The sequence below is a fragment of the Corapipo altera genome, unplaced genomic scaffold (genome assembly GCF_003945725.1).
Source record: "Corapipo altera isolate COAL_440 unplaced genomic scaffold, ASM394572v1 1, whole genome shotgun sequence".
Lineage (NCBI taxonomy): Eukaryota > Metazoa > Chordata > Aves > Passeriformes > Pipridae > Corapipo > Corapipo altera.
Window position 1 is genome coordinate 42,036,286 of NW_020884873.1, and position 27,678 is coordinate 42,063,963.

Sequence of the window (27,678 nt, forward strand, 5' to 3'; positions counted from 1 at the left end):
CAGGAAGTAGTTTGCACTCTAGGGTTTTACTTTTGAAAACTGCTTGTTGTATTCTTCGTGTTCTTTGAATATTTCTGTGTGCCCGCTGTGGAGTCCTTTTTATGGATATATGTGCATGTTACCAGACAGGGGAAGGTGAGGGGTGGAAGAGCAGGCGGGGGCCTGCGGCGCTCCACGTGCTGCTCCCCGCGCCGAGGCGCAACTGGTTGCGGGCGATCAGAGCGCCGCGGCCAAGTCGGGAGCAGCGCTGCGCCGTGCGCCGTGACCCGCACCGCACTGCAACCCCTGCCCGGGCGGGAAAGCCTCCCTTTCGCATTATCCTGTTTTTTCCCTTCTTGCCTATTTCTGCCTGATGGGTTTCGGTCTCTTGGGGGAATTTCCACGGCTGGAGGCCCGGCTGGGAGCAGCGAGGCGCCCCGCGGCCAGCCGGCCCCCCAGACTCGGCCCCACGCAGCCCAGCCCAGCCCAGCCCAGCCCAGCCCGCGGGCCCGTGGCTGGCGGGCGGCAGGACTGCAGAACCGCCGCCAGCCGGAGTGGGATGTTTCATTGTCCGGAAATGATGGAGAAGGAGTGACTGTGGCGGCGAGGGGACAGCGGGTGCGAGTGCCAGGCTGTGCGCGCCACTGGCGCGGGGGAAGGCCCGCGGGCGCGGGGCGGGAGAGGAGGCGGCAGCCGGGGCGGACGGCGCGGCGGCGGCAGAGCGGGGAAGCAACGCGAAGGATCCCGCGGCCGGGGCGCGGGGGAGGGCCGGGCGGCGCGGCGGAGCGGGAGGAAATGCGGAGGTAGGGCGCGCCGCGCAGCCTGCCCGCTCCGCCGCGAAGGACGGGCCCCCCCGGGCACCCCCCGCGGCCGTCCGGCTCCGGGCCCGCGGCCGCTCCCGCCCCGCGGCCGCCGCCCCCTGGCCCCACGGGCGCTCGCCGCAGGGGGCGGGGGGCGCGCCCGCAGCCGCGCCGCGAAGTTGCCGCCGCTTCCTTGCTCCCCCTCCGCAGTCCCTCGCCCCGAGCCGTGAGTTTTCTGCATAAAATACGTTAACGAGCCTTTTCATTTGCTTGTTCCTTCAGGGTCGCGTGTTAGTTTTGTTGGAGAGGGGTGCAGGCTCACTGTTATTCGACGCGAGAGCTGGCAGATGTCCCAAGTGAGAGAACCTCTTCCTCCGGGGCCTGGAGGGCCAGCGCAAGCTCCAACTGAAAACAGCTCTTTGATCTCTGTCCCTCGAGGTAAGTTGCTTTAAAGTTTCTCTGTAATTGTTGCGCCTTTTATTTGAATGATACATTTACTGATTTGTTTTGAGAATTTTAACCCCTTTTTTTTTTCCCTTTCCCCTGCCCTCCGCTCTTTAGTGTATCTCTGTAGCACTTTCACTTCACCTCTTTATTGTTTTAACCAGAAATTCCCATATATAAAGCAAAAAAAAGGTGCAGTGATCTCAGCACCGGTTTTCAGTACTTGAAAACCTGCAGTCGTTCAGAGGCAGATGCTACTCCTTAAAAATGCCTTTCCTATTTCTCAGCTTTGTGTTTGTGTTTAGAAGCTCTTTGCTCTTTCCTGTAGAGCTCTTCTTCCAGGTCTTGAAGTAAGTTAAGGAAGGTTGATCCAACAGCAGGAGTGTTGTTCAGGTTGGAGGTCACCTTGCTGTTTTTTTGTTAGATTACTCTGTGACGCTGCAGCTCAAGTCAGTTTCTGAGAATATAACCTGTTTCATTTCAGCTATTAAATAGATTGTTTAAAAGTACGTTCATCTTAAAGAGAAATTCTTTAAGTTATGTCTTATTTGCATTTACAGAAAATATATTGGTACTCTGATCACCTTCATGTAGGGAAGTTTGACAAAGTGTACTGCAGGTTATCCTCAAAACTGGAAGTATATTTGCCTCTCAAGTCCTGGTCTGTGAAGATGAGGAGGGTTTTTTTTATTTGTTTACAGCTACAACCTTATTTTCCAGAATTCTACAGGAGTTTAAAAAGTCTCCAAAGAACAGACAAATAAGCTTGTTGAAGAACTGTAACTTTCTTCATAACTGGTTAACTGGAGCAGAGTCTGGTAACACAGTTGTGCAACTGTGGATTAAGGATGTAGTCGTGTTTTTGTAACTTGGAAAATCAATAGCTATGTGAAATCAAAGCTGGAGACTCATTTGAGAAACCAGAAAGTATCCATAGCTAAGTAAAAAATGTTTTGGCAGGGAGACATAGCAAGTTGGCTTATACTTATCTTATTGTTGGTTGTTTTTTTTTGTCCTAGAGAATGACTCATAACTTCTAAACAGTAAAAAATAATAACAAAAAAGGATTAGATACAGAAGATCAAGCATGCAGAACTGAACTGTTAGAATCATATTTTTGCCAGAACCATCAGTACCTGTGATATGTGTTTATTTTCAGTGTGTTGTTCTTATCTGTAATGTGATCAAGTGGCCACACTGGTTAAATTCTGCATATAGGCCATAGATCAAAGTTACTCAAGTTGTAAGTCAGTGTACTAACAAGCATGGAAAGTGGTCTCATTCTCACAGTGCCACTTTAAACTGAGTTTTTGCTATGAACTAAAATCTTATGTAAGATTTTCAATACATGGCCTTCTGTTTTTTTAATGAAAAGTAAGTAAACAAATACTGATCTGTCCACTGACAAGTTATGTGCAAAAAATCTGAATGACACAGTTATAGCTGACAGCTTTCTTAGGGATCGGTAAGATACAAACAAATAATGATTCAGGTTTGCTCACTGGCCACACCTTTTAAGGCACATGCTCAGTTTTAAAGCATATGTAAAATTCACATAAAGACAAGGTTGTTTTTAAAACAAATACATATTTTTTATTCTAATGAACTTAGATTTAAGGATAACTGTGGATATTTGTTGCTTTTTTCTAGCTTAAGTCTGTTGGGGAAATGGGGGTGGAAAGAGGAAGAGGTGAGTTCATAACATTTCCAGTCTATATTCCAGCAGTTCTGTTGTCAGCTTTGCAGTGTGTGGTTACAGGGTAAGGTAGTTCAGATATTCCAGGGCTGAAGGTCTAAGACTAAGTCTAAGACTTTCAACAGCCCCTATCCTTTTATTTTACCCCCAGGACACTTGATATTGTGCTTTCTCTAGAATTTGGCAAAAATTTTAAAAGCTGTGATTGAAATTCATATTTTTTCTGGAAATGATTCCATATATTCACAGTGAGATACTTGAAATCTGTGTTCACCTAGAAGTATAGATTCCTTTATCAGAAGAAGATGGCTTATGTTGTATGAATATTAAAGTATTAGGGGCATTCTAGTGGGAAGGAATTTTTGTTTTGTAACACCATACTTTAATGTGCTTTCTATATTTGTTAACTGGTATAGACACCTCATATCCTGAGAACAAACTTCTCCTCTTCTGTAGTTCTGTAAAATATAGTCAGAAAATCCAGATGTTCAAAGTGTTCCTTTTGCTTGCTATCATATGCATTCAGATGCTGAAGATTAATTGTATTTTTCCAGGAAAGGAAATGAAACTTCAATTGAATTTTGAATATTCAAAAATAGCTATCCCACAGCCTAATTGAAAATCAGACAAAAGTAATCAAGCTTAGGCAGATTGCGGGTATATTCATCAGGTTGTAGACGTGGTGAAAACTGTGGGTTTGGACATAGTTTGGCCTACTACATAGGTGTGGCATGCTCTGGTTTTCACAATTAAAGAATTTTTGTGTTACTTTAACCAACATGCTTTCTCAATGTCTCCCCCATCACTGTTCTTCCTTGTTAGTTCATTTTTTAATGAATGCATAAATATTAGTGAGAGTATGGAACTTTACCCCTTCATAATTAGTGTGCTGTGAGAGAGAGCAAATGGAATCAGTGTCCTTTTTTGTGGCGATGTCAAAACTGAACTTCAGTCTTCAAACCATTATCTGTGTCAGTGGAGTCTGCTGCTCTAAGATACACACTACAGGATAAAAGGTTTAACCTAATTTCTGCAAACATGTTAATTGTTGCTACATGCCTCCAAAAGTGTAGCTCTACTCATGCACCCTTGTTCAAGATCCTGGTCATGCCCTCTCTTCTCCTGTAGCTCATTGCCCTTGGAACCAAATTATGACTGCTTCTACCTGTGTGATATAGTCAGCAAATAGTGTCATATCTATGCTCAGACCACTGCAATTTGGCTGTGATCAGGTATTTTCTCAACTGGTACGTACCAAAATAATGGTACTAAGGAAGGAATGTTACAATTAGTGACCACTGCACACTCTGCTCTAAGGAAAATGTTCAGTGTGTTAGAGGTTGTGATGTGATTATTGCCTGGACCGTGGGTAGACTTTTTAAATTATATCCTCTGCACTTGAATAAACCATGGAATATAAGAGAGAAATTCAGTGGACATAGAACTGCATTTAGAGAATCAGGCCACATTTTAGAAAATGTAGGACTGTCACCTATAAAGTATTTGGAATGCTTTTACCTTTGCTTATTGTTTACTAACTGTAACCTAGAATAACAAATGAATAATATTTAGGTTTCTAAATTCAGAAAGAAAGTAAAAACAATAATAATAGTAATAATAAACAACTTATGAAATTGAGACTGATAATTGTACTTCAACTCTTTAGAAGATGGAAATCCACTAGAATTTTTTATTTTAAGGGGGAGTGGGGAGGAGGATGGAGAGGTCTAGTAGAAATATGAAGGGTCAAGTTCTTTAAGTGACTTTTCTCTCTGGTGCAAATCATCTTGTGGTTGCTGGATACCAATGCAGTTCCGAGCTGGTGTCTGAAGAAACCATATTCACCAATACTTCCATTGAGAAAAAGTAAAAAGTACCCTTCTTCAAGAATGTGATTAAGATATCTTTGTGTTTTCTGTACTTAACTATTTTCATGATGGGGAGCACTAAAGGAACCTACTGAGACTGGGTGACAGAAGACTTAATGCAGGGAAAGTTTGGATGTTCTTGAGGCAACAATGATTACTATCACCATAATTATTCCACTTTACCAGCAGTGTCTCAGAGTTATGAGTAATAGATTTTTGTTTTAACCGTTAACCAGTGTACTCAGATTGCTCAAACTTAGCAAATACTTCCTCTATATTTGTGTTCCCACTTGCAATCTGACAAGAGTCGAGAGAATCTGTGTTAATTTGTTTCATTGCTGTGTGCTAGTATTGAGGCATTTATTGCATATTACTGACTAAAATATCTAAAACTTTGGTAAATAGGCATCTGACTCTAGTTATAGTAGATATATATACTACTTCTGCTTTCAGTTTCACATGCATGCCGTTCTAGTGAAATGATTCATGTCCACATGGGTGTGATAGACTTTTACTTCATAGAGTTGACTGTAAAGGTCTTGCATCAAATTTGAAATACTTTTTTTCCATCTCATAGGCTAATTTTATATCACAGTAATTCTTCTTAAATTCAACTCCAGGCCCTCAGAAGTTAGATTTCTCTTTGCTTTAAACTTTTTTCCCCCTCTAATAAGTAACATGCAGCACTGAGTGTGTTATCCTAGTGTTTTTATTTGGATCAGCAATGCAGTTTTGGAGTAATCTGCTGTTCCCCTCCACTTTTGTTTATGTTGCAGAGTGATCCCAGGGAGTGACCTAGATTGAATTCCTTTTGCATAAAATAGTCTGAAAGATGCACTGTAGGAATGTACCTAATACGCTCTAGCTACTAATAAGCCTTGAGTTTTTGAGATTAATTCTGAGACCTAGTCCAAAGTAGAAAGCCCCTGGAACATGTATAATATAGAATGTGTCCTTAAGATTAACTCTTTCACTGTACAGGTCCAGTTTTACTGGCCCATGCTGTTGCTGATACAGCCATAGCTACCAAGTATTGCTTAGCCCTTCCGTGAGACTGGTTTTGTATGCATGTGAAACTTTGTTGGATGAATGACATAAATTTGTAACTGACAGCATAATTAGTGTGTTTATTTGTGAAAAAAATAAAAGTTTTCACTTATGTATTTATTTAATATTTCTAATAATGCAGAGTACCTATTTGCATATTGCTATTAAATTTTAAGTTATCATGACTGGCTCAAATTTGGTCTAGGCTGTCAGATCTCTACTACATTTGTATAATGCTGCTGCTTCCTTTGAGAACGCATGCAGGATCACTCTTGAGGAGAAAAGACAACGCAGAAAGAACCGTGTTTTGCAGAATATACCACCTGAGGAGTCCTTCTGCTGTGCTTTTTGAAATTGGACATGTCTGTCTCGTATTGGCCTTATTAGCCACCAGCGTGCTTGTAACAAATGTGGATAGAGCCTTTCTCAAATCTTCGTTCGTGAAGCCTAGCCATGAATGAATGTAGTTGCTCCATAGCTTGCACCTGGAAAATTCTGTGTAAGAGTTTTCCAAGGAGCTCAGTTAAATTGCTCTAATTTTGAGAGTCTAATTTTTTCAGTGGCATTTTTGAGGTCATTGAAATTGCAATGAGATATTTAAGTGAAAACTATTGAAATGAAATTAATCCAAATAAAGTGGGAGTTTTTTTTAGTTTTAAAACAATCAAACATCTAATTGGAGGCTTCCAGCTCCATAATTTATGGTTTATCAATATTAATCAGATGTTACAACCAGCCCTTAATGAAATGACAGGCAAATCATGAACTGGAATAGGCATGCTGTTACAAGAACTGTTGAACTTAAAAGTTTTAGGCATTTCATATAGTAGATAGTAAGTGTAACTGTTAATGGTTACACTGTGAAACCTGGTATTATCATGGTTCCTTTGTGTTATTGTTGTAAACAGTGGAATTTTCAGTAGGAAATAGCATCTCACTGGCTCCTTGCCAGTAAAGATATTAATGAACAAAGGAAGTGTTAGAAATTCGTCACATGCTCTTCAACCCCTCCCAACAATTGTAGACTGGAGACAGAGAATTGATTTTTATATTTCCTTTTGGAAACATTCTTTGACTTTTTTATTCCTCATAGATCTACTTTTGTGTTTATGTTTTGTGTGTGTGTGGGGTTATTATTTGTTTGTTGGGTTTTTTTCTTCTGTAATTTTGCTTTCCTTTGAAGGACAAAATTTTATTTGGGATGATTTGAGCTTTGCACATGTGGTTTTAAATCTGCATCTGCTTGTTCTAGGATAACTCAAGGCTTCTGAGGATTCATGTTTACATCCTAACAACTGGGTCAAATGTAGGTACCTAAATAAGCTTTGTCCCGTGCTTCCATCTTTCCTCTGCCCCATAACAATAAAACTGCTGGACTGCTAGTGGCTCTGCATTTTTGAAGGTCACTGTACCAGTCTGTTTTGCTTATTCCTCTCTCCTTGAAGAGAATGATGCACCCAAGTCTCCAGAAGCCTTTCCCACAAGTTACTTTTGCTTTACTTCTTATTTGGTGCAGTCCACCACATCGCTGATGAACAGAAAAGTAATGTGTCATAGCAGCAAAACCTTCTGTCATTGCAGCAACAGCATTTTAAATTCATTTTATATACAAACTCCTAAATTTTATAGGCAAACTCTAAACCTGTTTCTCAAGTTCAATTTGTCATTTTACTAGTCATGCACTCTTATGGTTCACATGCCTCTAAGAGATGGCTGAATCAATGTATAGGCTTGTGTGTCATCTAGTGAACAGAAATCATCTGTCAATCACACTCTGAGGACATGCAATCCACTTAATGTGGGCACTTGTTTCCATGTGTATGTTACATAGTTACTGATGCATTAAGATATGATACCATGTTTGAACACAGACCCATTTCTTGACTGAAGAGATGTTGTGCGGCACATGGCAGCAGCTGAGGTGGGAACATAGAAATGGACAAGCACAGAGAGAAGAAAAGTTGGTTATTTGTCAAAGACTTGAGCTCCTTGAGGCATCTTGCGAATGTACATTCATTACCTATCTTTTCTGTATTTTCTGTCAGTTTTGTGTGTTAATTTGACCTCCTCTCAATATGCTCTTTATTATAGCAAAAGATAGAATAAATGTAGCTCTGATAAGAGACATACTTCTGAGCAACTTTCCAAAGGCATAGAAGGCAGAATTGGAATGAATCAGGGGAGATTTCCTTGTATATCCTTTTTATTTAACTATATATAGGTCTGTCTTGACAGTTCTGAGTATTTGTTAAATTTTCTTTTTGACAGGGCTTTTGTAATAATAGTCTTATTGTTGACCCAGACTGCTGACACTGTTTTGTTAGTGGAGTCTTGTAGAATGTATTTGTCATGTTGCAAAGAACTCTGTGTAACCAGAGGCATAGTCTCCAAACTAAAACAGAAGTTAACAATCAATGTGGCAGTAGTCTCAAAGGTGAAAACAAGTTTTGGTTTTATGAAATACTTGTATTGCTGTGTAATTTAAAAATACATATAATAAGATTATGGTAAAAAGCATGCATGTACTATAAAAGTGATTTATATATACTTCAGTAATTCCAAATTAAAAAAAAAAATCCAGTAATTCCCTTTATTCACTTGCTTAATGAAGCACTAATTTTGAGATGTGTTAAAATTTTAATTTTTTTTCACTAAGTGGCTTACCGGTGGTCTGTGTCATAGATATGATTTGGCTGTTAATCATCTCAATTCTATACTTTGCCAGCATGTCATATGTCTTGTTTATTTAAACCTTAAACTTGCATTAATCTCTTTGCACAAGTAGAGTTTTTGCCTGTGCTTACCTTCGGGATAAATTGCAGTGTGTTCTGTGTGGATGTCACTCCCTGGGGCTTTTGACTAGAAGCTCTTCAGCCCCAGCACTGCTGTTAGTTTAGGGGAAGTACATAGCCACCCAGGTAGCTGGTTTGGAACTGAACTGTGGTAGGTAAGAAGTCTGTGTTGCTTTTGTGGCATGGTCTAGAGTAACTTACTGTAGTTTTAAAGAGAGATTGGATTTATACTTCAGCACTGCCAGACTCAGAACATAATGAGTCTTTTCTTTCCATTATTTGAACTACTGAGAAGAGCATCTCTCTTTTTCTTCTCGGCTGTCAGTTTTGGAGAGTAGTTACATGAGAGTGGAAGGGTGTACTAAAGGAAGAAGAAACTAAGAAGTCTTACACAAAAAATCTTAAAGGGTAAGCTTGATTGAAGCAGAAAAGTGTTATAAATTTACTTGAAGATGCAGTAAAAAAACATCATACTTGTCTATGGCCATATCCAGTAATTAATAGTTTTATCAGCTATAGGCTTCCACAAGCATGGCACATTGAAGAAGAGTAAGATCTTTGTGTTGATTCTTCATAAACTACTGTTGTCATTATTCTTATGCACCTAACATAAAAGTAATGACATCAACAAAAGACAGTCTCAGGAATGTTCTTGAGGCTGTCTTCAGGTGTGGTTGGTTATAGTGGGTATGTTGTAGTTCCACCTCTAGTATAAAAAAAAATTCTTATCCCTTCTTCAGCTGTTTATTATAAGGGAATAATCAATAAATTCCTTGGTACTAAAACTGAGACATAGTACGCATTTAAGGAAAAGCAGCAGAATCAAGATAACAGAATGTGTCTGTTTTCAGTATTCTGATGCATCAGAAGTGATGTATGAAAAAAGATAAAGAGAGCTTAAGGTCTCTTTCTATTTCTAAAGCCCCATTGAACTAAATTTGGCTGAGATGGAGTTAATTTTCTTCATAGCAACCCCTGTGGGGCTGTGTTTAAGATCAGTGACTCCAACAAGGTTGATAGGACACCAGTGATTTGGCTATTGCTGAGTAGTACTTGCACAGCATCAAGGTTTTCTCTTTTCCACTTTTCCTCTGAAGTGACTGTACTGGGAGTGGGCATGGGGCTGGGAGGGGACACAACCCAGGCAGCTGACTCAGGTTGATGAGAGGGCTATCACATGCCATATAACGCCATGTTCAGCAATAAAAACTGAGGGGAGGAGGTTTTAGGGGAGGTAGCCATTGCTTGGAGACTACCTTTTATCTGTTTGTGGGAGATGGTGAGTGACTGCCTTTGCATCACCTGTTTCACTTTTCCTTACTCTTTTCTTCACTTACTAAACTGTATCTTGACCCACAAGTTTCTTCCCTTGGGCTCTTTCTGTTCTCTCCTCTAGTCCTGCTGGGGGCTGGAGAAGGAAGGATTGGCTCTGTGGTCCTTAGTTATTGCCCAGGATGAGCCCACCACCCCATAGAGCAGGATCTGTAAGGATGAGGTGCTCCAGTGGGCAATTCTGGAGTGCAAAATAAGATACCATGTACTTGTTTAGTGGTGTAGGTTTCTGTTATGCGCATTCATGGGGAAGTCTTCATGTGAATTCAATAGATCAAAAAAGAAGTACTCAGTGCTAATTGTTGTAAATTTTCAATAAAAATTTTTTGGTGCTCAACTGCTCCATTGTTTCTTTTTTCAAAAAAAACTTTTCAGTAGTTCCTCTTACTTCTTTCTTGTTAACTGCTAATATAGTTTACGTGGTTTTGACTGACCATTTACTGTATCCAGCTAGAATAATAAAAGACTGCATGAAAAATACAGATACAACCTACATAGTAAAAAAAAAGGGGGGGGAGAAAAAATACTGAACTGAAAGTAAGCAAAGGGGTGAAAACTAGATTCATATGAATAATGACAGATTGTATTCTGCTCTCATTTTCAGATTTCTTAGACAAAATTGTAATCTAGAACACTGAGGGCCCCATATTATTAACATTATTGTTTCCTTAGAGCCATTCATTGTTTACTACATGAAATAACAGGGCTCTGCAAAGTTGCATCCTATACAAGAGAATTGTATACAGTAACTCTGCAATTCTGTACTAGCACTGATGGGTGCATATTGTAATTTTGGTGTCACTACCGCAGTGAAGTAATTTAGGAGCAAAATCTTTTAAAAGAGCTCATTTAAACTTAGTGGTTTTGGAAAGCAGAGTGCTTTTAAACCAGCTCTGTCCAGGACACTACTTATTTTTTATTCAGTCTATTTCAGAGCACTTTTCAAATACTTTGAAGTACATTTGCGCCTAGTACTTATCTTCACAAGCAAAATCATCATACTTCAATACAGTTGCATTTGTATTTGATAGACAGCAGGTAGAAATAATTTGTATCTGATGTGTGTCAAAGGGGTTGAAAAACTCTATGCTTTTTTTGTTTTTGTTTTTTGTTAATAGGACTAGGATGAGTATCTCAGTGAGATTAAGTCATCAGGGCAAGGGCAAAACTCATTGAAGTCAAGCAGTATCTTCCCAATAATTTCAATAACTATGCCAATCCCAGTGAAACAGTTCCTCTCAGGATGGGTGTGAGGAAATATTGATAAGTTGTTGAAGGAACGGTGGTTGAGGGAGGCCTGAGAGAGAAGTACGATGGAGGTAGCTGGGTCAGACATTTCTTAAGTGGAAACGGGTAGAAGGGGAGCAGCAGTGCTTGAAGGCACATGCTACTATACATACCAGATAGCATGTATTATTTTGAGTGATGTCCAGTGCCTCAGCTAATAGGGTGGATAACAAAGGCAGAAAGTTAGAATTTAAAATCAAACTGCTGTGGGTTACATTAAGAAACTAACCTTTACTATGTCACAGTAGGCATAAATGATTTTTCTGTGCCTCAGGACTGGAATAGTTGCTTTACTACAGGATATGATATCATTACATTGTGAGAAGGGGTTTATAAACATGTTCGTGTTTGAAACAAGTAAATAGAGCTCACAGACTTCTCAACAGTTGCTCATTTGAATTTACTGTAAATATACTAAAAAAAAATACATGAGACTGAAAATATTTAATGTTTTACAGGTCCCATGAGTAAGTGATATAAGCTGATAATCCGTTACTGTGAATAATGAACAAAGTAATTCCAGATTTGAAAATGTTTCCTTGAATACCGGCAGGAACAATCTGTAGCAATCAAGAACAAAAGGATCTATGTGTGTGAATTTGGTTATTAAAACATTAATGACAGTGAAGATGAAAACTATCACTTGCCTTGGTTTGAGGAAATGCTGGTCTGCATGTGTTAGCTGGCAAAATCATCAAAACAACAGAATCTGTTATATTGTAAAATAAGAATCCCTCAAATAATCTTACTATGGAAATTTGCCTGAATCGTGTGTATACTTGGAGAGAAGAAATACTTTTCTTTTCATTATAGGCTAAATATTGACTTTATTCATCAGTGCCTTTTAAAAAGGTTTTTTTTCAATGAAAAATAGGTACTTGTACTCTAATAAATTTTTTGACTTTCTGTACTAGTCGGTTTTGAAGTTTCATTTATATTTGTCTTATGTTTAATTGTAAACAACAGAGAACAGACTTTTGTAAAATTCTTATAGTTTTTATATGCTAGAGCCACATGTATGTGGGCAAAAAATAATGTTTTTTTTGTGTGTGACAAAACTATTCAAATTTTTATATGAAAATTTTGTGGAAGATAACTAAATATAAAAAAACCCTCAACCATAACTTGTTACAAAATCTGCTGAGTATTATTTGCTCAATTAGATACAATATGACTAAAAGACTTTCTTAAATAGAAATTATTTTGACGTAGACCTGAAAACAAATTGAAAATCAAGTTTATTAGAAAGTAATTCTAAGGAAACAAAATTAGATGCTAAGTTATATTTTATGCTCTCTTAATTTTCAAAATAAGTTTTGCTCACATAGAGAAAAAATATAGAAACTAATATCTTAAAATTTTTTCTGACTTAGAAAAAACTGACCAAGAGAATACTGTGGCAGGAGATAAAGATATAAACCAGCCTTCCAGTAACCAAAGGATACAAGCAGAGATACAAGAGCAGTCCATCTGGGGAAATCACACTGATGGTGACCTCATCACAAGTAAGTATTTCCAGAACAAATTGCTGCCTTTTAGGCTTGCTTTCGCAGTGTAATAGGATACTACTTGTTGACTCTGTTAAATGTGTGTAAATGGAATTGGGTTGCAACTGTAATGCACATCTACTGAATTTTTTTTCCAGATTGACTCCTGTCAGCATGCATAAGCAATGAGTACAAAGAAAGGTGTGATTTGGGTGGTGCAGTATGGTGTAGACCTCTGTAGCATCTACATTTTAAAGCCTTAATGTTATATTCTTCCCTTATCATTAATAGTATAATTAGCAGGCACATGAGTTGCGGTGTGCAGCTGTGCTAGGTGTCATCACCCTCGATTTCCCAGGCTATATATTTGAGTGGCAGAGTATGATGAAAGCAGTTGTTTCCAGATGCACTGAGTACTGGTCAGGTGTAGGTTTTTTAAGAGTTTTGAATCCTCAAGAAGTTATTTCTTTCAAAACTAGAAGACTGCTGTAAGACAAGATTTTAGACTTATGCTATAGAACTGTGGAGGTTTTTAATTAGTTCTTATAGGTCCACAGTCCTAGTGTATGTTATGAATGCTTTAAAACATGTATGCAATATTATTCCCATTTTCCTGTCTTGAATTGAAGATCATATGCTGTCCAAATGCTCACCCACAATTGCACCCTCCTAAGGCAAAAATATTTCTGTCAACTGCCAGAGCTAAACTGCTTTAAAATGCTGTGAATGCTTGAACGTTAGTTGCTAAAGGGAGGGGCAGCATGAGAAACTGTTCTCTAATTATAGGGTGTATTCAGAAAGCAAATGGACTAAATACTGAGTGGTGCTCCAGCTCTCTAAGGTCATTGTCTGATCACACACTTCAGTCTGTCTTTACACTGCACACAGACTACACTGTTCACAGGGGGAAAAATTCATGTTTCTGAACTTGCTGTTCTCAGAACTGGAATTTTTGCTGGAGTTATCTATTTCTTTTTAGTTTTGTTTTGTTTTTTCGGTGGGGGGGAAGGAGGGTGTTTTGCTTTCTTGTTTTTTAATCTTAGCTATACACTCAGCTTCTCCTGAGCTTTGTGTTAGTATTTGAAGTTCTTTTAAAATCTTAGTTAATCCTTTTTTTTCTAAATAATGAATCCCAATAAATACTTATACCCCTAATGTATTGAATAGTTACATAGATCCTTTACAGGAAACCTACATTTAGCATGTCAGATATTTATCTGACAATTTAAAATTAATTCTCAAATGGCTATAAAGAGGGACACTTGTCCTACACAGATTGAGAGTTTACTTAATACCAAAAGATTATTTTTTTAGACTTAACTGTCCCTGGACAAGCAATTGCTTTGCACTTATGTTGAGTATATGGAAAGGTACGTGTGGCATTGTGTGCTTTTGGAATGGCCTCCTTCTCATTCCCTCTTTTTAGAAGCTTCCTTATTCCCAGACTCATGAGAAAACAGATTTATTTCGTAGCAGTTAGCAGCATGCTTGAACTATGGAGGAAAGGAACAAGGACTGTAGGGTGGTGCTGTGCTTCCTCTGATCTGTTCACCACAAAGACATAGTACAGTGGCTGCACTGAGGGAATGTGAGGGAATGATATGTTTTTTCAACACACAGTAGAAATGGACGCAGAGTGTACAAACCCCTGGTAAAGTAACTTGATGATTGTATTTAGTTCTGTCTCTATGATGGGAGGGTTATTTGCTGCCAAATTAAAAAAAAAAGTAACAGGAAAAAGGACAAAGATAGGATAAAATTCAGAGGTGTAAGGTACTGCTGCAGTGTACACAACTGTGCTCCTCTTGGAGTCACTGGTAGTTTTACCTTTGACTTTGTGAAAAGCAAGTTTATGTGAAAGCTGTAAGTTTCTAAAACACTTAGTCTTGATAATTGTGTAGTAGAGGCTTTATTATGGTTCATATTTGATTAGATGCTATGATGCAAACCTCTCTTTTCTTCAAATTAATGATTTTTTTAACCTTTAATTTAAAGTCTTCTAGATGGAAGAAACAAAAATGATGAAATTAAAGCAACTTTTTCTTCATTTTTTTTTTTGATAGATGAGTTATTAGTGTGGAAGTTTGTTCTACTTTTAAAAATTGAGGTACAGTGCTTGACTCAATTACAGATACTTCTAGTTTGCAGACGTTTTACAACTCGATATACCTAGTAATGAAAGTTTGAAAACTAGAAAAAGTGGAGCAAGGAGAAGCTTGTTTATGACAAAGATTACTCAGGTATTTCACTTTAAGTAAGTATTGAAGCTCAGAATGTTCTTGATTGAACCAGATCTATTACCCCACCAGACTAAATTTCGCAAATTATTGCATATTGAAAGAAGCTTTCTTCAAATAATTTTAGACAGGCCATACTTCAATTTTCTGAAGTATTAACAGCTGTTCACCACTATCCTAATGATTCAGTTTCTTTTTTTCCCATAACGATTGTTTTCCGCCCCCACAGTTGATGCATACTCCATTTGTCTTAGCATTAGTTTTTACTGTATAAATGTTTCCAGCATTTAATTTCCAAGATTTTCCTTGTTTGCAGCTGTTTTATCCTGCTATTATATGGAATCAGATTAATCAGTCAGTTTTTTTGGCACACCAACAACGAAGTCCAGTGTTGGAGCCCCTGTAATGACTTCATTATGTATGATTTGTCATTTGCACTTGTGAACTCAGTTTACCAGGCAACACCAATAAACTAAAATGCTGCCCTGGTTTTCCACAGTGAGATGTTTTACGTTCACCTTGCTCTGCCCTTTCAGTCCATTTTGCAAGGTCCCTTTTTTTAACCTCTACAGATTTCCTTCAGATTAGCCTTTCCCTCACCTCCTTTGGAGCATCCCTTCTCTCCATGAATAAAAATGTTCATAAGACGCTGGTTAATCTTATGGGAAGCTTCAACCAAGAAATTAATTGTTTTCGAAGAGAGCTTGCGAATCAAAAAGTTACTGTATACTGATATATAAACAAGGAAGAGCTATATAAACAGGAAACAGTTGTATTAACTGTATTAATTGTTAATGTACTTGCATAACTGTTACTGGAATACTGTATTAGTTGGAGAAGGGTCAGGGGAGAACCACAAATATCTCAGGAATGACTGGAGTAGTTGAAAACATGCCTTATTGTGGAAAACCTCCTGGAATTCAATCTGTATAGTGTTAAAAAGGAGGCTAAAGAGGGCTTTGCGTAGTCCCTAAGAAGCATACCACAACAAATAGAAATTTGGTAAGACAGTTCTTCAAGTGTAACACACAAAGGGAGAACTAGATATAATGTTTGGAGGTTCAATTAGACTAGAAATAAGTTGTATATTTTTTAATAGAGTATTTGAGAACAAGAAGAACTGCCAAATATTTGGTGTGTTTAGGTGTGTTAAATTGGCTTTATTCATTACAAGGTGTCCATTGCTATCCATATCTTTCAATTTTAAAACCTGAGTAAAGGAGAATATTTCCATAGTAGTTCCCCCAATTGGGATGAGCTCTATCTTTTTCAGTGCAGATATTTTTCAAGAAAATATTAAGACCTATTCCCTTCACAGGCACACATATATTTTCTATTTTATTTCAGGTTGTAGAGGTTCTGCTTTTCAAAAGAGCTTTCGAATAACTCCATCTGCTATCTTCTTTTGCAGTGCATTTTAAATATCTACAAACACCTTCTACCTGATTTCATTGCCTGGTCTAGTGGCCTGTAATGCAGTGGTTCTGCTTCTGCTATCACTCACCACTGACAAATGAGGAAGAGCATATGTTAAAACAGCAGCAGGGTAACCTGTGGCTGTAGGAATGAAACCATAGCAGTTTTTGCTACTCCATATTACCACAATGCCTTGCTTTGTTTTCTGGAAGAGGTTGGGGAATTTTTTTCCCTCTTAGAGAAAAAAGGCTATAAAGGTGGATTTCAGAATATTTAGGGAGAATTTTTGCAAAGGGCACTAGGTTATCATCAATTTGTGCTGTTATGCAGGCAAGGGAACGTTTAGGAGGGAAGAAAATGCCAGTCTTGAACACTATTTGCTTGTGAGGGTTTAGTCTCCTTTCTAGTACTTAAGCAGAACCTTAGCTAGTGATATTTAAGAAAACAAAAAACATCTACCATAGATTCAAATTTTCATGAATAATTGATTAATAATAATCCAATTCTCAAGATTAAATACCTAAAATATGCCCATGTTTTACAGATAGAAAGGTCATTGCTATCCATCATTTTCTAGCTTCAATTGCCTCTTTCTCCTCTATGGAACACCCCTCTCATAAGCATGATTCTTCAGAGAAAGGGATGCTTCAATCAGCTTTGTGGGGATCAAACAGTTTTACATGTTCTTGTGCCTACTATTTTATTTACTGTATTCTTCTTTATTTTGTTTTGGTTTATGGCATATAAACCTAGATATTTTTCTCTTTTGGTTTTCTATATTTTTATGTTGACATTTTACTTTATTATTTATGTAATTTTAAGGTCTGGAGATTCCCTTCATTTGGCTAAGTGAGTGACTTCTGTAGTTTAAATTATGCTGTTTGGGTTTAGGACTTTTTTTTCCAACAAGAAGAAGATAATCTGCTGTTAGAACTGTTCATTTTGTTTGATATTAATCCAAATATTTTTGTTTGCTATTTTATAGGGCATGCTCATATTACAATTACTGTGATTTCAGATGATCCTGTTTATTCTGTCTATAAAATAATGCAAAGTGTTAGAGATAACATAAATGGTTCTCTTCAAAGCTAGAAATTATGATAAATACAGTCTTCTTGCAGCAAAATAAAGTGTGTGAGTACAGAAATTGTGCAGAATAGATTAATGGGAATTATCCAAAATATATTGCTGAGCCTGAAAGGTGCATTCTTTTAGTTAAAGAAGTGATTTATATACAATGTTCCAAGTATACCTAGGTATAAAAAAGTGTGAACCTATGAATGAACAAAACTTAAGTCAGTTCAATACTTACATACAGCAAAACATATTTCAAACCTTCTTTAAAAAAGATAAATCTTAGAGGAATCTGCTACTCGAAGTAATGGAGGAGTAGAGGTTATCCCTGAAAGCTCCTTCCCCAGAGAGATTTTCTAATCCTCTCCCCAGCAGAGAGCTACCCTGTGTTACTTCTGTTTCTCCCCCAACCTGACAAATCTCTTACTACTTCTGTTCCAAAAGTCCTCAGAAAACCTCTTCTCATGCCTATCGAGAGGCCTGGTAAGTTGCACAGCCGTAGCCTTTTCATTTCGTTTTCGTTTTCACAGAATCACAATATCACAGCATATGCTGAGTTGGAAGGGACCAACCCTTAGACCTGCAATGGACCGTCCCCAAGAATCACACCATGTGCCTGAGAGCATCATCTAAAGGCTTCCTGAACTCTGTCGGGCTTGGTGCTGTGACCACTTCCCTGAAGAACCTGTTCCAGTACCCACCCACCCTCTGGTAGAGAGGGATTTTCACAGATAGCTGTACCCTTACAGTTACAGTCTGCAGAGTTTAAGACAGGGTCTTTGGTGTTAGGCTGGAGAAGAGGAGTTTAGGGGTGACCTTATTGCTCTGTACAACCACGTGAAAGGAGGTTGTAGCCAGGTGGGGGTTGGCCTCTTCTCCCAGGCGCTTAGCGATATGACAACAGGACATAGTCTCAGGCTGTGCCAGGGGAGATTTAGGTTAGACATTAGGAGGAATTTCTTCAGAGAAAGGGTGATAAGACATTGAAATGGACTGCCCAGGGAGGTGATGGAGTCACTCTCCTTGGAGGTGTTTAAGGAAAGACTGGGTGTGGCACTTAGTGCCGTGATCTAGTTGACATGGTGGTGTTTGGTCTTGATGATCTCAGAGGTCTTTTCCCATCTAATTGATTCTGTGATTCTGTGGGATTCTGTGTTTACAGAAGTCACCTGTAAAATGAGCCAAGTGTCGCTGAAATTGGTAGTCCCTTACTTATAGAGAGAGATGCTAAGATGCAGATGTTTTCTGTGTAGCCTCTTCCCTTCAGCTTTAGGCTGAATGCTCTAAGGCGATGCAGTTAATGATGGACTGAGATAGATGAGGAATTTGTATACTCTGTGGTGACTCCATGTGAGGAAATAAACTTATTGCTATTGTTGGTCCATTTACAGAACAGTAGTTAAACTTCAATGAGAACTTTAAACTGCTCCAGATGACCAAAAGATAGGCACATGTATTCTGCATATCACTAGTAGCCAGAATTACCTGGAGCCTTTTGTTTTCAGTTTTACCTTACTTGTGACTCTCAAACTGTCATCTGAATTTATGGTCTGAGGCTGGGGAAGTTTGGATGGCGGTAATCAGTATAAGACAAAGGTGAAATTCTTTAGTAACGTTGAGGTTACTATGCTTGCTGTCTTGGGGCCTGAAGTAAATTGTATCTTAATTTCAGAATATTTTTCTCTGTTGTATTGGTACTGTCATAAGAATTAATGTGCTCTTATGCCTGGATGGGAAAGAATAGTGTTTCCCGATTAGTTCCACGTATAAGGAGAAAAAGTACAATATGCTCGTAGTAATTCCTTAAAGAGGAAGAGTAATAAAATTCTTGACTGCGTTCTATGTGAAATATAAGATAGAAACTAATGAGTCAGTGTGGTTTTAGGCTCCTATTCTCAGTACAAATGGTATTCAGTTAGCCATATTTAGCAAAGAAAACACAAAATTACAAAGTGTATGAAAGTATCATCATGCAAGTTGTACTTTTATGAACCTGTCTACTGGCAAAAATGTTGAACTTAAACCATGGCAAAAGTTCTCTTTTTCACTTTTTAGATTTAATTTTGTATTCACAGTCATGCTTGTGAAAAGCTTGGAGTAAGTTTATGAAGCTGAAAAGTAGTACTGTGTGCTGTGTGTACATCAAAATAATTAAATGAATTCTTCAAAATTTTAAGAATCAAAATAGTTTTTAATATTTTGATTTTTTAAATTTACTGATAAAAAAGTGAAAGATGAAGAGGGACTCATGGTCACAGCAGAAGCCTTAGCTAAGTAATCATGGTTAAACATTTTTCTTCTTTATATAGCTATGCAGAGGAAAAAAGGTCTGAATACTGTTTACTTCTTCAGCGTTCTGGCAATATCTCTAGTGCAAAAGTACCCACAAGTACCTTTCCCTGAAAGTATTTTTATAAAAGACAAGGAACAACAGGAGCCTCTGACCTATTTGTGTGTTGTTGTGTTGGTGGTTTTCTGTTTTCCCTTAGAAAATTCTTCATGATCCAAACCCAGAGGAGCCTTTGAAAAACATTGAAATGTCAAACAGCTGCGGTCACTCAGGCTATTTCTAATACTGGTTTTGTTAAATCATTTTACTGTTGAGATAGGCCTCCAGACATATTTAAGAGAATGAAGAATTTTTTGCCACCTGAGCCTTAACTATTTTTAAATTAACTCTAGTTCTCCTGCATGTGAGAAGCATGTATGGAGACTGCTCTTCAACTTTGTCATTATAAACCTCAAACCTGTGCCATTCTAACACAAGAACTTTGAAATTCTGAGTTTATGTCTGGGCTCATGAATTTTAGAGTCTTAAATTTTACTTCTAAACCTCCTTCCCTCAAGTTCTGTGCAGTATCTCAATTATCATGTTTTCACTTTGAACTATAAATATTATGACACTTGTTTAGAGAAAATTTGGCAATGCTAATGTTAATTACAGCAGAATCTCAACTAAGAGACTATTTCCTGTTGCAGAGCTTCCTCAAGCTTAAGTGAGCTTTATTGATTTGTAGCTCAGACTTTAGGTTGTATAATGTTTGCATAAAATGTTACGAAGTTTGCTTTTGAGACAAGTCAAGTAGAGCAAACAGTTAGGCAAGCCTATAAAAAAAGTGGCCTGTGAGTCAGATTTGACCTTCAGGGCAAGATTTTGCCGCTGAGAGACGCATAAACCTTTTGCCAGTTCCTTGGTTGAACAGGGGCAAGCCTCCCTTAAAGTATGGGTAGCTCTGAAATAGATCTTCAGAAATCAAATCTCTTAGCCCATTAGAAGGCATCTACCTTTCCCATCTCCTTTCTTTATTAGGGCAGGTGCATATTTTAACTGTATTCTCTAAGTTGCAAGATGAAATAAAATTCATATTTTGACAGAAAAGCAATGAAAGATTGTTATGCTGACCAGAATTGGTCATAACAGCAGTGTCAAACCAGAATAAATATCTTCTAGGTCTGTACAATTCAGAAATACAGATCGGTGAAGAATATTCTTTTTACTTGAATTTCAAAATGAAGGAAACTAAGTTTTGGTGAGGAGATTTGGGATGAACCTGCCTGGAAAGGTTTATCTGAAGGATCAAACTCAGTTTTTCACAGAGATGATATAGAAAAATATTTGGATGATGAGGTAGGATGCACAGCTAACTTTGGGTAACGCACATCGTTTTCTTATAGGTGATTTTATCGAATGACACCATCTCATTTAGTATTTCCCAGCTTACTTTGTAACTATGACTTTGTGAAGTTTTTCCCTACCTCAAGAGATATTCTTTTTACTGTGTGATGAGTTTTTAGTGATAATGGTCACTGTCATATTTATAATGTAAAATCAGTATTGGTAAATAGTTTTGTATGGTAATAGATCTTTCAGTGGGACTAAACACTAATCACTATGAAGTAACTAGCAGTGTGCATTAATGCATCTGAAGTAGTTATAAGGATCTTATACATGTTTCTTAACAGTCTTCATTGTAGCCTTTCTATCTTGGAAACTTGAAACTAGTGTGAGTTTTATATTTGCCACAAATAAGACAGTTTTTAACTTTGGAAAGCTATGGAAAGGAAAAAAAACAACTTGCCACATCATTTTAAAGGAGGAATTCTAATAAAAGGTATCTTTTTTTTTTGTCCCTTTCTCTTCTTGTTCCCTTCCTTTGACTGTTACTTTTTCTACTTCACCATCCACTTGATTTTCTGATTCCTGTCTATAGCAGTGTGTTATGCCTGCGGAATCTTTTCCACACAATTTAATTGATAAACTCAATTGTAAGTAAATTACTATTTGTTTTTGACTCTTTGTGTGTTACAGAGCATTTGCTACTCTAACTCTATGAGAAGAGCCTAACAGCAAGACGTCATTTGCTGTGCTGTGCTCCCTTGTTGAACAAGAGAAAATAACCTGGCAAAAGCTTTTGGTCATTATCACATCCACACCAGGGACTCTACTGGGATAGCTGAAATAGGGCAAGAAGTTCAGGTCATTAATATTTTGTTGAATATTTGTGGGACAGGTCCTTATGGAAAAGATTTGTTTGGTAGCACAGGGAAGGTTCTCATAGAATAATACACTTTGCTTTCAAAACTTAGAGATAGAAATACATTTCGCAATGGAATGGCACTTCAAAGTTTTGATTTAAAAAAAATCCTTTAGAATTTGGGGTAACTTTGGAAGAAAGTAGAGGTTATATAAGAGATATGGTTGAGAGTAGTGGCTATCATGGTGGAGTCAAAGTTGGAAGAGTTCTGAAAGTTTATTCCCATTTTTAATAAATTATTCTGCATCCTCTTCCCCATATTTGTTTTATAAAGTAAAAACAGAAAAGACTGACCCAACTCTATTATAATTCTGGCTCCAAGCCATTTTTCTCTTTTCTGTTTGTATTATTTGCTCTAGTGCCCCCTTTCCCTCCTGTTTATTTGTTTGCTTGAACAGTCCTTTTTTTCTATTTACCCACTTTTTTCTCTATTACAATGACTATTTGTAAGCAATGACAGTAAGGTTATGCTTAGAGACCGACTGGAAATATTTTTAAAGTGCTTCGGTATAAAAGCCTGTTTCAGCATCTCAGTGTTAACATCAACGTTTAAGCTGTTTTGTAAGTAGTAATGAATCTTCTTATTAGAATAAATATTCTGACTATTGGACAATTAACAGTGAATTAAACATTAGGAAAAAATACTGTGCAATTCAGGCAAAAGAACCTGAGTAAAATTTTACTACGCACTATGAAACTTGGCGTCTAATCATGTGATTATGTGAGATTTAAATTTTCATAAAATAAAAAAATTAACCTGGTCCTAGTTTGTAACTACTAACAAAAGTGGAAAGTTAAAGACTGAAAACTGAGGATGCCAATAAAAAGGATGTATATAAAAATAAAATATTGATGATTTTTGAGTATTTTGGCTTCTCAGTACTGCCCTGTATAGAAACAGGAAATTTTGGCTAAATTGTCATAATGCTAATTCAATATAAGGGGGTAGGGAAACACTCCCACTGTAAGTTGTTAGTTATATCAACCTAAGAAAATGTTATGGCACAATAAAATGTTGCCAGTTATGCTGAAGGAACATTAAAGAAAAGGGTCCTGGAATTAACTCCAAGGGCAGCAATGCAAATAAAATGGAAGATGTGACTCTTCAGCAGTGGACAAGGTAGTATTGAAAACGGTGGGGTTCTGTCCTTGTAGCAGTCACTTGAGTGTTTCCTAAGCTTTTTTGTTTGGTGCTGAGAAATGCACAAAGTGAGGCTGAGATGTTTCCCAAGCAGAGAACAGTTGCACAGCACAGAGGGATGGAGGCAGCAGTTTGGCTCACCCATCACCAGCCTGGTCAAGCAGCTGCTGTTGCTGATGATGCCATGAATGCTTTTGTGGGGCTGAAGCCTTGTGTAAGCAGCAAAGGAAGGTTGTTTGCGTTTGATGTAGTTGCTGTCTTTGCTATGAGGTTGCTGCTGTATTTGGATCTTTTTGGGTAAGAGAAGCTTGCCGACTCAGCTGTGACTTTTTAAAGGTGTAGAATTGCAAAAGGACAAAAGAAAAGTATCTAAATTCTAACGCTTTCACTTAAAATGCTGTTTCTTTTCTGTGAAATCCTTCAGCTTATTGCAAAACCTTGTAACAAAATGTTTTAAAATGTATAAATGGACATTTTTCAGTATTGTTAATAATACTGACATAGCACAGATTTCATTGCTGTATCTGCACTCCGTTAAAAATAAATTGTGATTAATGTGCAAAAAGATTTTCTTTTTTTTCTGTGAATAAAGGGAAGTATGTCTTCTAAATAAGACAAAACAAAAGATTTTCATTAAAAAAAAAGATCCTTGTTGAATCCAGAATTCCAAGCATGGGCTTTATTCAAATTTAAATGCCACTTAGAGGTATTTTTTTAAAAGTGTTAATTAAATAAACTTCAGTGGGTCAAATTGCATAGTTTTGTAAGTTGAAAGAAATATTTTTAGTAGAGACTGGAAATTATTTCAAATGTAGTGCTGAATGCTTTCAAACATATTGAAGTAAAAATAGCTCCCATCTGAATGTTAGAGATAAAAACTAGTATTTTTCTAAAAACTAGTATTCAGTCACTTCTGCAGTTATAAGGACTTGCAGATGCTACTGGCCTCTACTATGTTAATATCATTTAGACACAACAATTTCATAGAGAATTGTATCTTCATGAACAGAGTGAAGAATCAGAATTCTTCACTCAGTTGTGGAATGAAAGAAAAATGTTTTACAGGTGATTTCATTCCATTAAGACAATTTATCTGTTACTTCAGCTAATCTGATGCTTTCTTCTTTGCATTAATGCATTTGTTTCTCTGAATTTTTGTGCTTATAGCTGTTGGTCACTGATGTGACACTATTTTTCTAGCAGGACAGATTTGTAACTGTGTGGCTCAGATATCAGAGCTTTCTTGTGAATTGTTTGAGCTTCTGCTTTGCTTCCTTTCAGGAAACCAAGTGCATCGTTACTACAGGAAGTTTGGTCTTCCCTAGGCACTGTCAGCAGTCTGACTTCTCTGCTGCTTGAAGGGATATGCCTGTGAGCAGCAGGAAAAAGCTCATTTAGCTTTTTTTTTTTTTCTTCTCACTATATTGAATTTGTGTAATGGAGGTGTGGGTTTTTCCAGCTGAGTCAAAAAGAGGTCTTCCTAGATCATTTTGGTATAATACAGTAAATAAGCAGTGAAGTAAAAAACATTTACCTTTGTGCTAAATATTGATGACAGTGATTGCATGCTAAGTGCATTCAGTTTGGAATTTAGCACACAAATCTCTTTGTTGAAAAGTGTTTATATTATGATATATTCCATTGCCTTTTCCTTTAGCATACGAAACTACCATTCTTCAGTAAAACAAAGTTAAACTACCTGTGGAGTGGGGAAGGGAAAAGGCAATGAGCTGTGATACAGAAATGCAGGCTTTAGTCCTTGGTTGCTTGCGGTTTTGAATCTAGGGAAGAAAAAAGAGAATTTAGGTTTTTCAAGGACTCTAGTGTTTTCTCAAGAATCTTGTTTGTACAGCTTGCAAAAAACCATTTTGATCAAGGGAAACTAGTTGATGTAATCTTTTTAGATTTCAGTACAGCTTTCAATACTGTCTCTCACAGTATCCTTCTGGACAAACACATCATGTGATGGGTAAGCAGTTGGCTCACAGGTCGAGCACAGAGGGTAATAGTGAATGGGGTAACATCAAACTGATGACCTGTCACTAGTGGGGTTCCTCAGGGCTCCATCTTGGGCCCTGTGCTCTTCAACATCTTCATAAATGACTTGGACACAGGACTGGAAGGGATACTAAGCAAGTTTGCAGATGCCACAAAACTGGGAGGAGCTGTTGACTCCCTCAAAGGCAGGGAGGTCCTGCAGAGAGACCTCAACAAATCAGAGGACTGGGCAATCACCAACCGTGTGAAGTTCAACAAGTTCATCCCAGATTCTGCACCTGGGATGGGGGTTTGCACAGACTGGGGAATGAGATGCTGGAAAGCAGTGCCACAGAAAGGGCCCTGGGGGTCCCGGTCAATGGCAAGTTGAATACGAGTCAGCAGTGCCCTGGCAGCCAGGAGGGCCAACCATGTCCTGGGGGGCATCAGACAAAGCATCACCAGCCGGTCGAGGGAGGTAATTGTCCTGCTCTGCTCTGCACTGGTGTGGCCTCACCTTGAACATTGTGTGCAGTTTTGGGCACCACAACATAAAAAATATATTAAGCTCTTATAGATTGTCCAAAGGAGGGCAATGAAGATGGTGAAGGACCTTGAGGGGAAGCTGTATAAGGAGCAACTGAGGTCATTTGGTCTGTTCAGCCTGGAGGAGACCGAGGGGAGACTCATTGCAGTCTACAACTTCCTCACGAGGGGAAGAGGAGGGGTAGACACTGATCTCTTCTTTGGGGTGACCAATGACAGGACCTGAGGCAGTCGCCTGAAATTGTGTCAAGGAAGATTTAGGTTAGATATTAGAAGAAGGTTCTTCACCCAGAGGGTATTTGGGTGCTGGAACAGACTCCCCAGGGAAGTGGTCACAGCACCAAGCCTGACAGAGTTCAAGAAGCATTTGAACAACACTTTCAGGTACATGGTGTGACTCTTGGGGATGGTCCTGTGCAGGGCCAGGAGTTGGACTCAATGATCCTTGTGGATCCCTTCCAACTCAGCATATTCTGTGATTCTGTGATTTTGGATTAGATTGTGCCATATCACTTCAAGGCACACCAAAACAGTTAGTTCAAAACAGGAAAAAGAGCTCTGATTTCTAGGTCATCCTGATGCCAAGCTGTTGAGTTAGTAGCATAGACCACCCCAAGAGACAGCTTTGATGACAGTAGCTCTGCCTCGACTTTCTGTGTGTGACTCAAAATCTGGGGTTCCTGGAGTTCTTTGGGATGGGGAATCCCCACTCATCCTGCCCGAGGTCATAGGAGCCATGTGGATTGGTGAGGAGGATCCTGTGCCCATCTGCTAGACCTGCTTGCCATGAGGGAATTCCTGTAGCTGAAGGACATCCATATCAGAGACTAACCCTTCTCAATGTGTTTAATGTGATCTGTGCAGATACATGCTGCTTCTATTTCTCCTCACACTTTGATTTTTCAGGATCAGGAAATGGATGGACACTTGCTGCTCTCTTTACTATGTTTCCACATCTTTTTTCTCCTACTGACAATCACTCTATAAACTATGCAGTCGGTAGTAATGAAAAGTCAGGTCATGAAGAGTTATTGGTGTGGACCTCAAGTCCTCACCCTGCTTTCTAACACAGAATTTTCATTTTCCATTATGCTGCTATTGCTGAATGTGACTGATTTTTAGCCTGGGCTCCAGGAGCCTTTCTGACCTCAAGCAGAAGGGGAGCTATTGCTTCAGCACTAGATCACGGTAGAAGTATGATGTGTTTATCTTTGTTTTATTTCACTGCTTATCAACTAATGATTTATCATTTAATTCTTTTCTTACTTATAAAATTTGTAGCAAATACTTCAGATCTAGTGGGATTTTACTTGTGATTTTTTTGTTTCTTCTTCCATACTCTTTTGTGCCCTTGATGCCTTAAGCCCCTAATGTTTTTTTATTTCTTTTAATATTTGTAAGACTTGTAAGTTTTATAAGCAGTGAAAGTAGAAACCCTCTCTTCTTTGCCCTTGTTCCTTTCCCTTTTCCCTGTAGCACCCTTGTTTACACATTCCTTAACCCTCTTACCCCATTCTATGCTCCCCATATCAACCCTACTCCTGAATCCAATAGAAATGTTTAGTCTTTTGTCAAGGTTAGGCCTAGACAGTTGACAGAACAGCATATCTGGGCCTAAACCACAGAATGAAGTCAAGAATTAGATAACTATGTACCCTTTGTGCTCTGATGATGATGAAGATGGGATGAATGGAGGGTCCCGAAATGCACCCCAGACTCATTTTCAGGGGGTGGACCCCGGGGCGGTCCAGAGGAAAGGCCACAGGGTGGATACATCTGGGATTGGATGGATGATGTTATAAAATGTAACCTCTTGGGCACAGGGGTACGCGCGCGTCTGGTAACATCTTAGCCTTGGCAAATAAAACCCTTTCTTATCTCACCCCTAATTAACTGCTCCGGAGATTTTTTCAGCACCTAAATCCCACGGCAACACCCTCATAGACTGAAGTGACTCAGCTCACTATGTATTTTTTCCCTTTGTCTCCTTCCCCTCCAGTGCTGTCTTTTTTTGGGTGGT

The 27,678-nt window shown here is 38.4% G+C and overlaps 1 protein-coding gene across 5 annotated transcripts in view; it reads left to right on the top strand.

Annotated features, from left to right (window-relative positions):
• MDFIC (MyoD family inhibitor domain containing) overlaps positions 1 to 27,678 on the top strand; it is a 75,587-nt gene that overhangs the window by 22,717 nt on the left and 25,192 nt on the right. For 2 of the 5 annotated variants that reach the window (XR_003530315.1, XM_027659369.1), the window contains exons 2-3: positions 1,062 to 1,217; positions 12,619 to 12,750. Coding sequence is in view for 4 of the 5 variants with exons in the window: in XM_027659369.1 (XP_027515170.1) it covers positions 1,127 to 1,217; positions 12,619 to 12,750 (223 nt within the window). In the remaining variant the exon portion in view is untranslated. Of the gene's footprint in view, positions 1 to 565; positions 598 to 720; positions 783 to 1,061; positions 1,218 to 2,873; positions 2,914 to 12,618; positions 12,751 to 27,678 lie in introns of those variants that run through there. The other 3 variants (XM_027659376.1, XM_027659401.1, XM_027659391.1) reach the window with 3 other exon arrangements.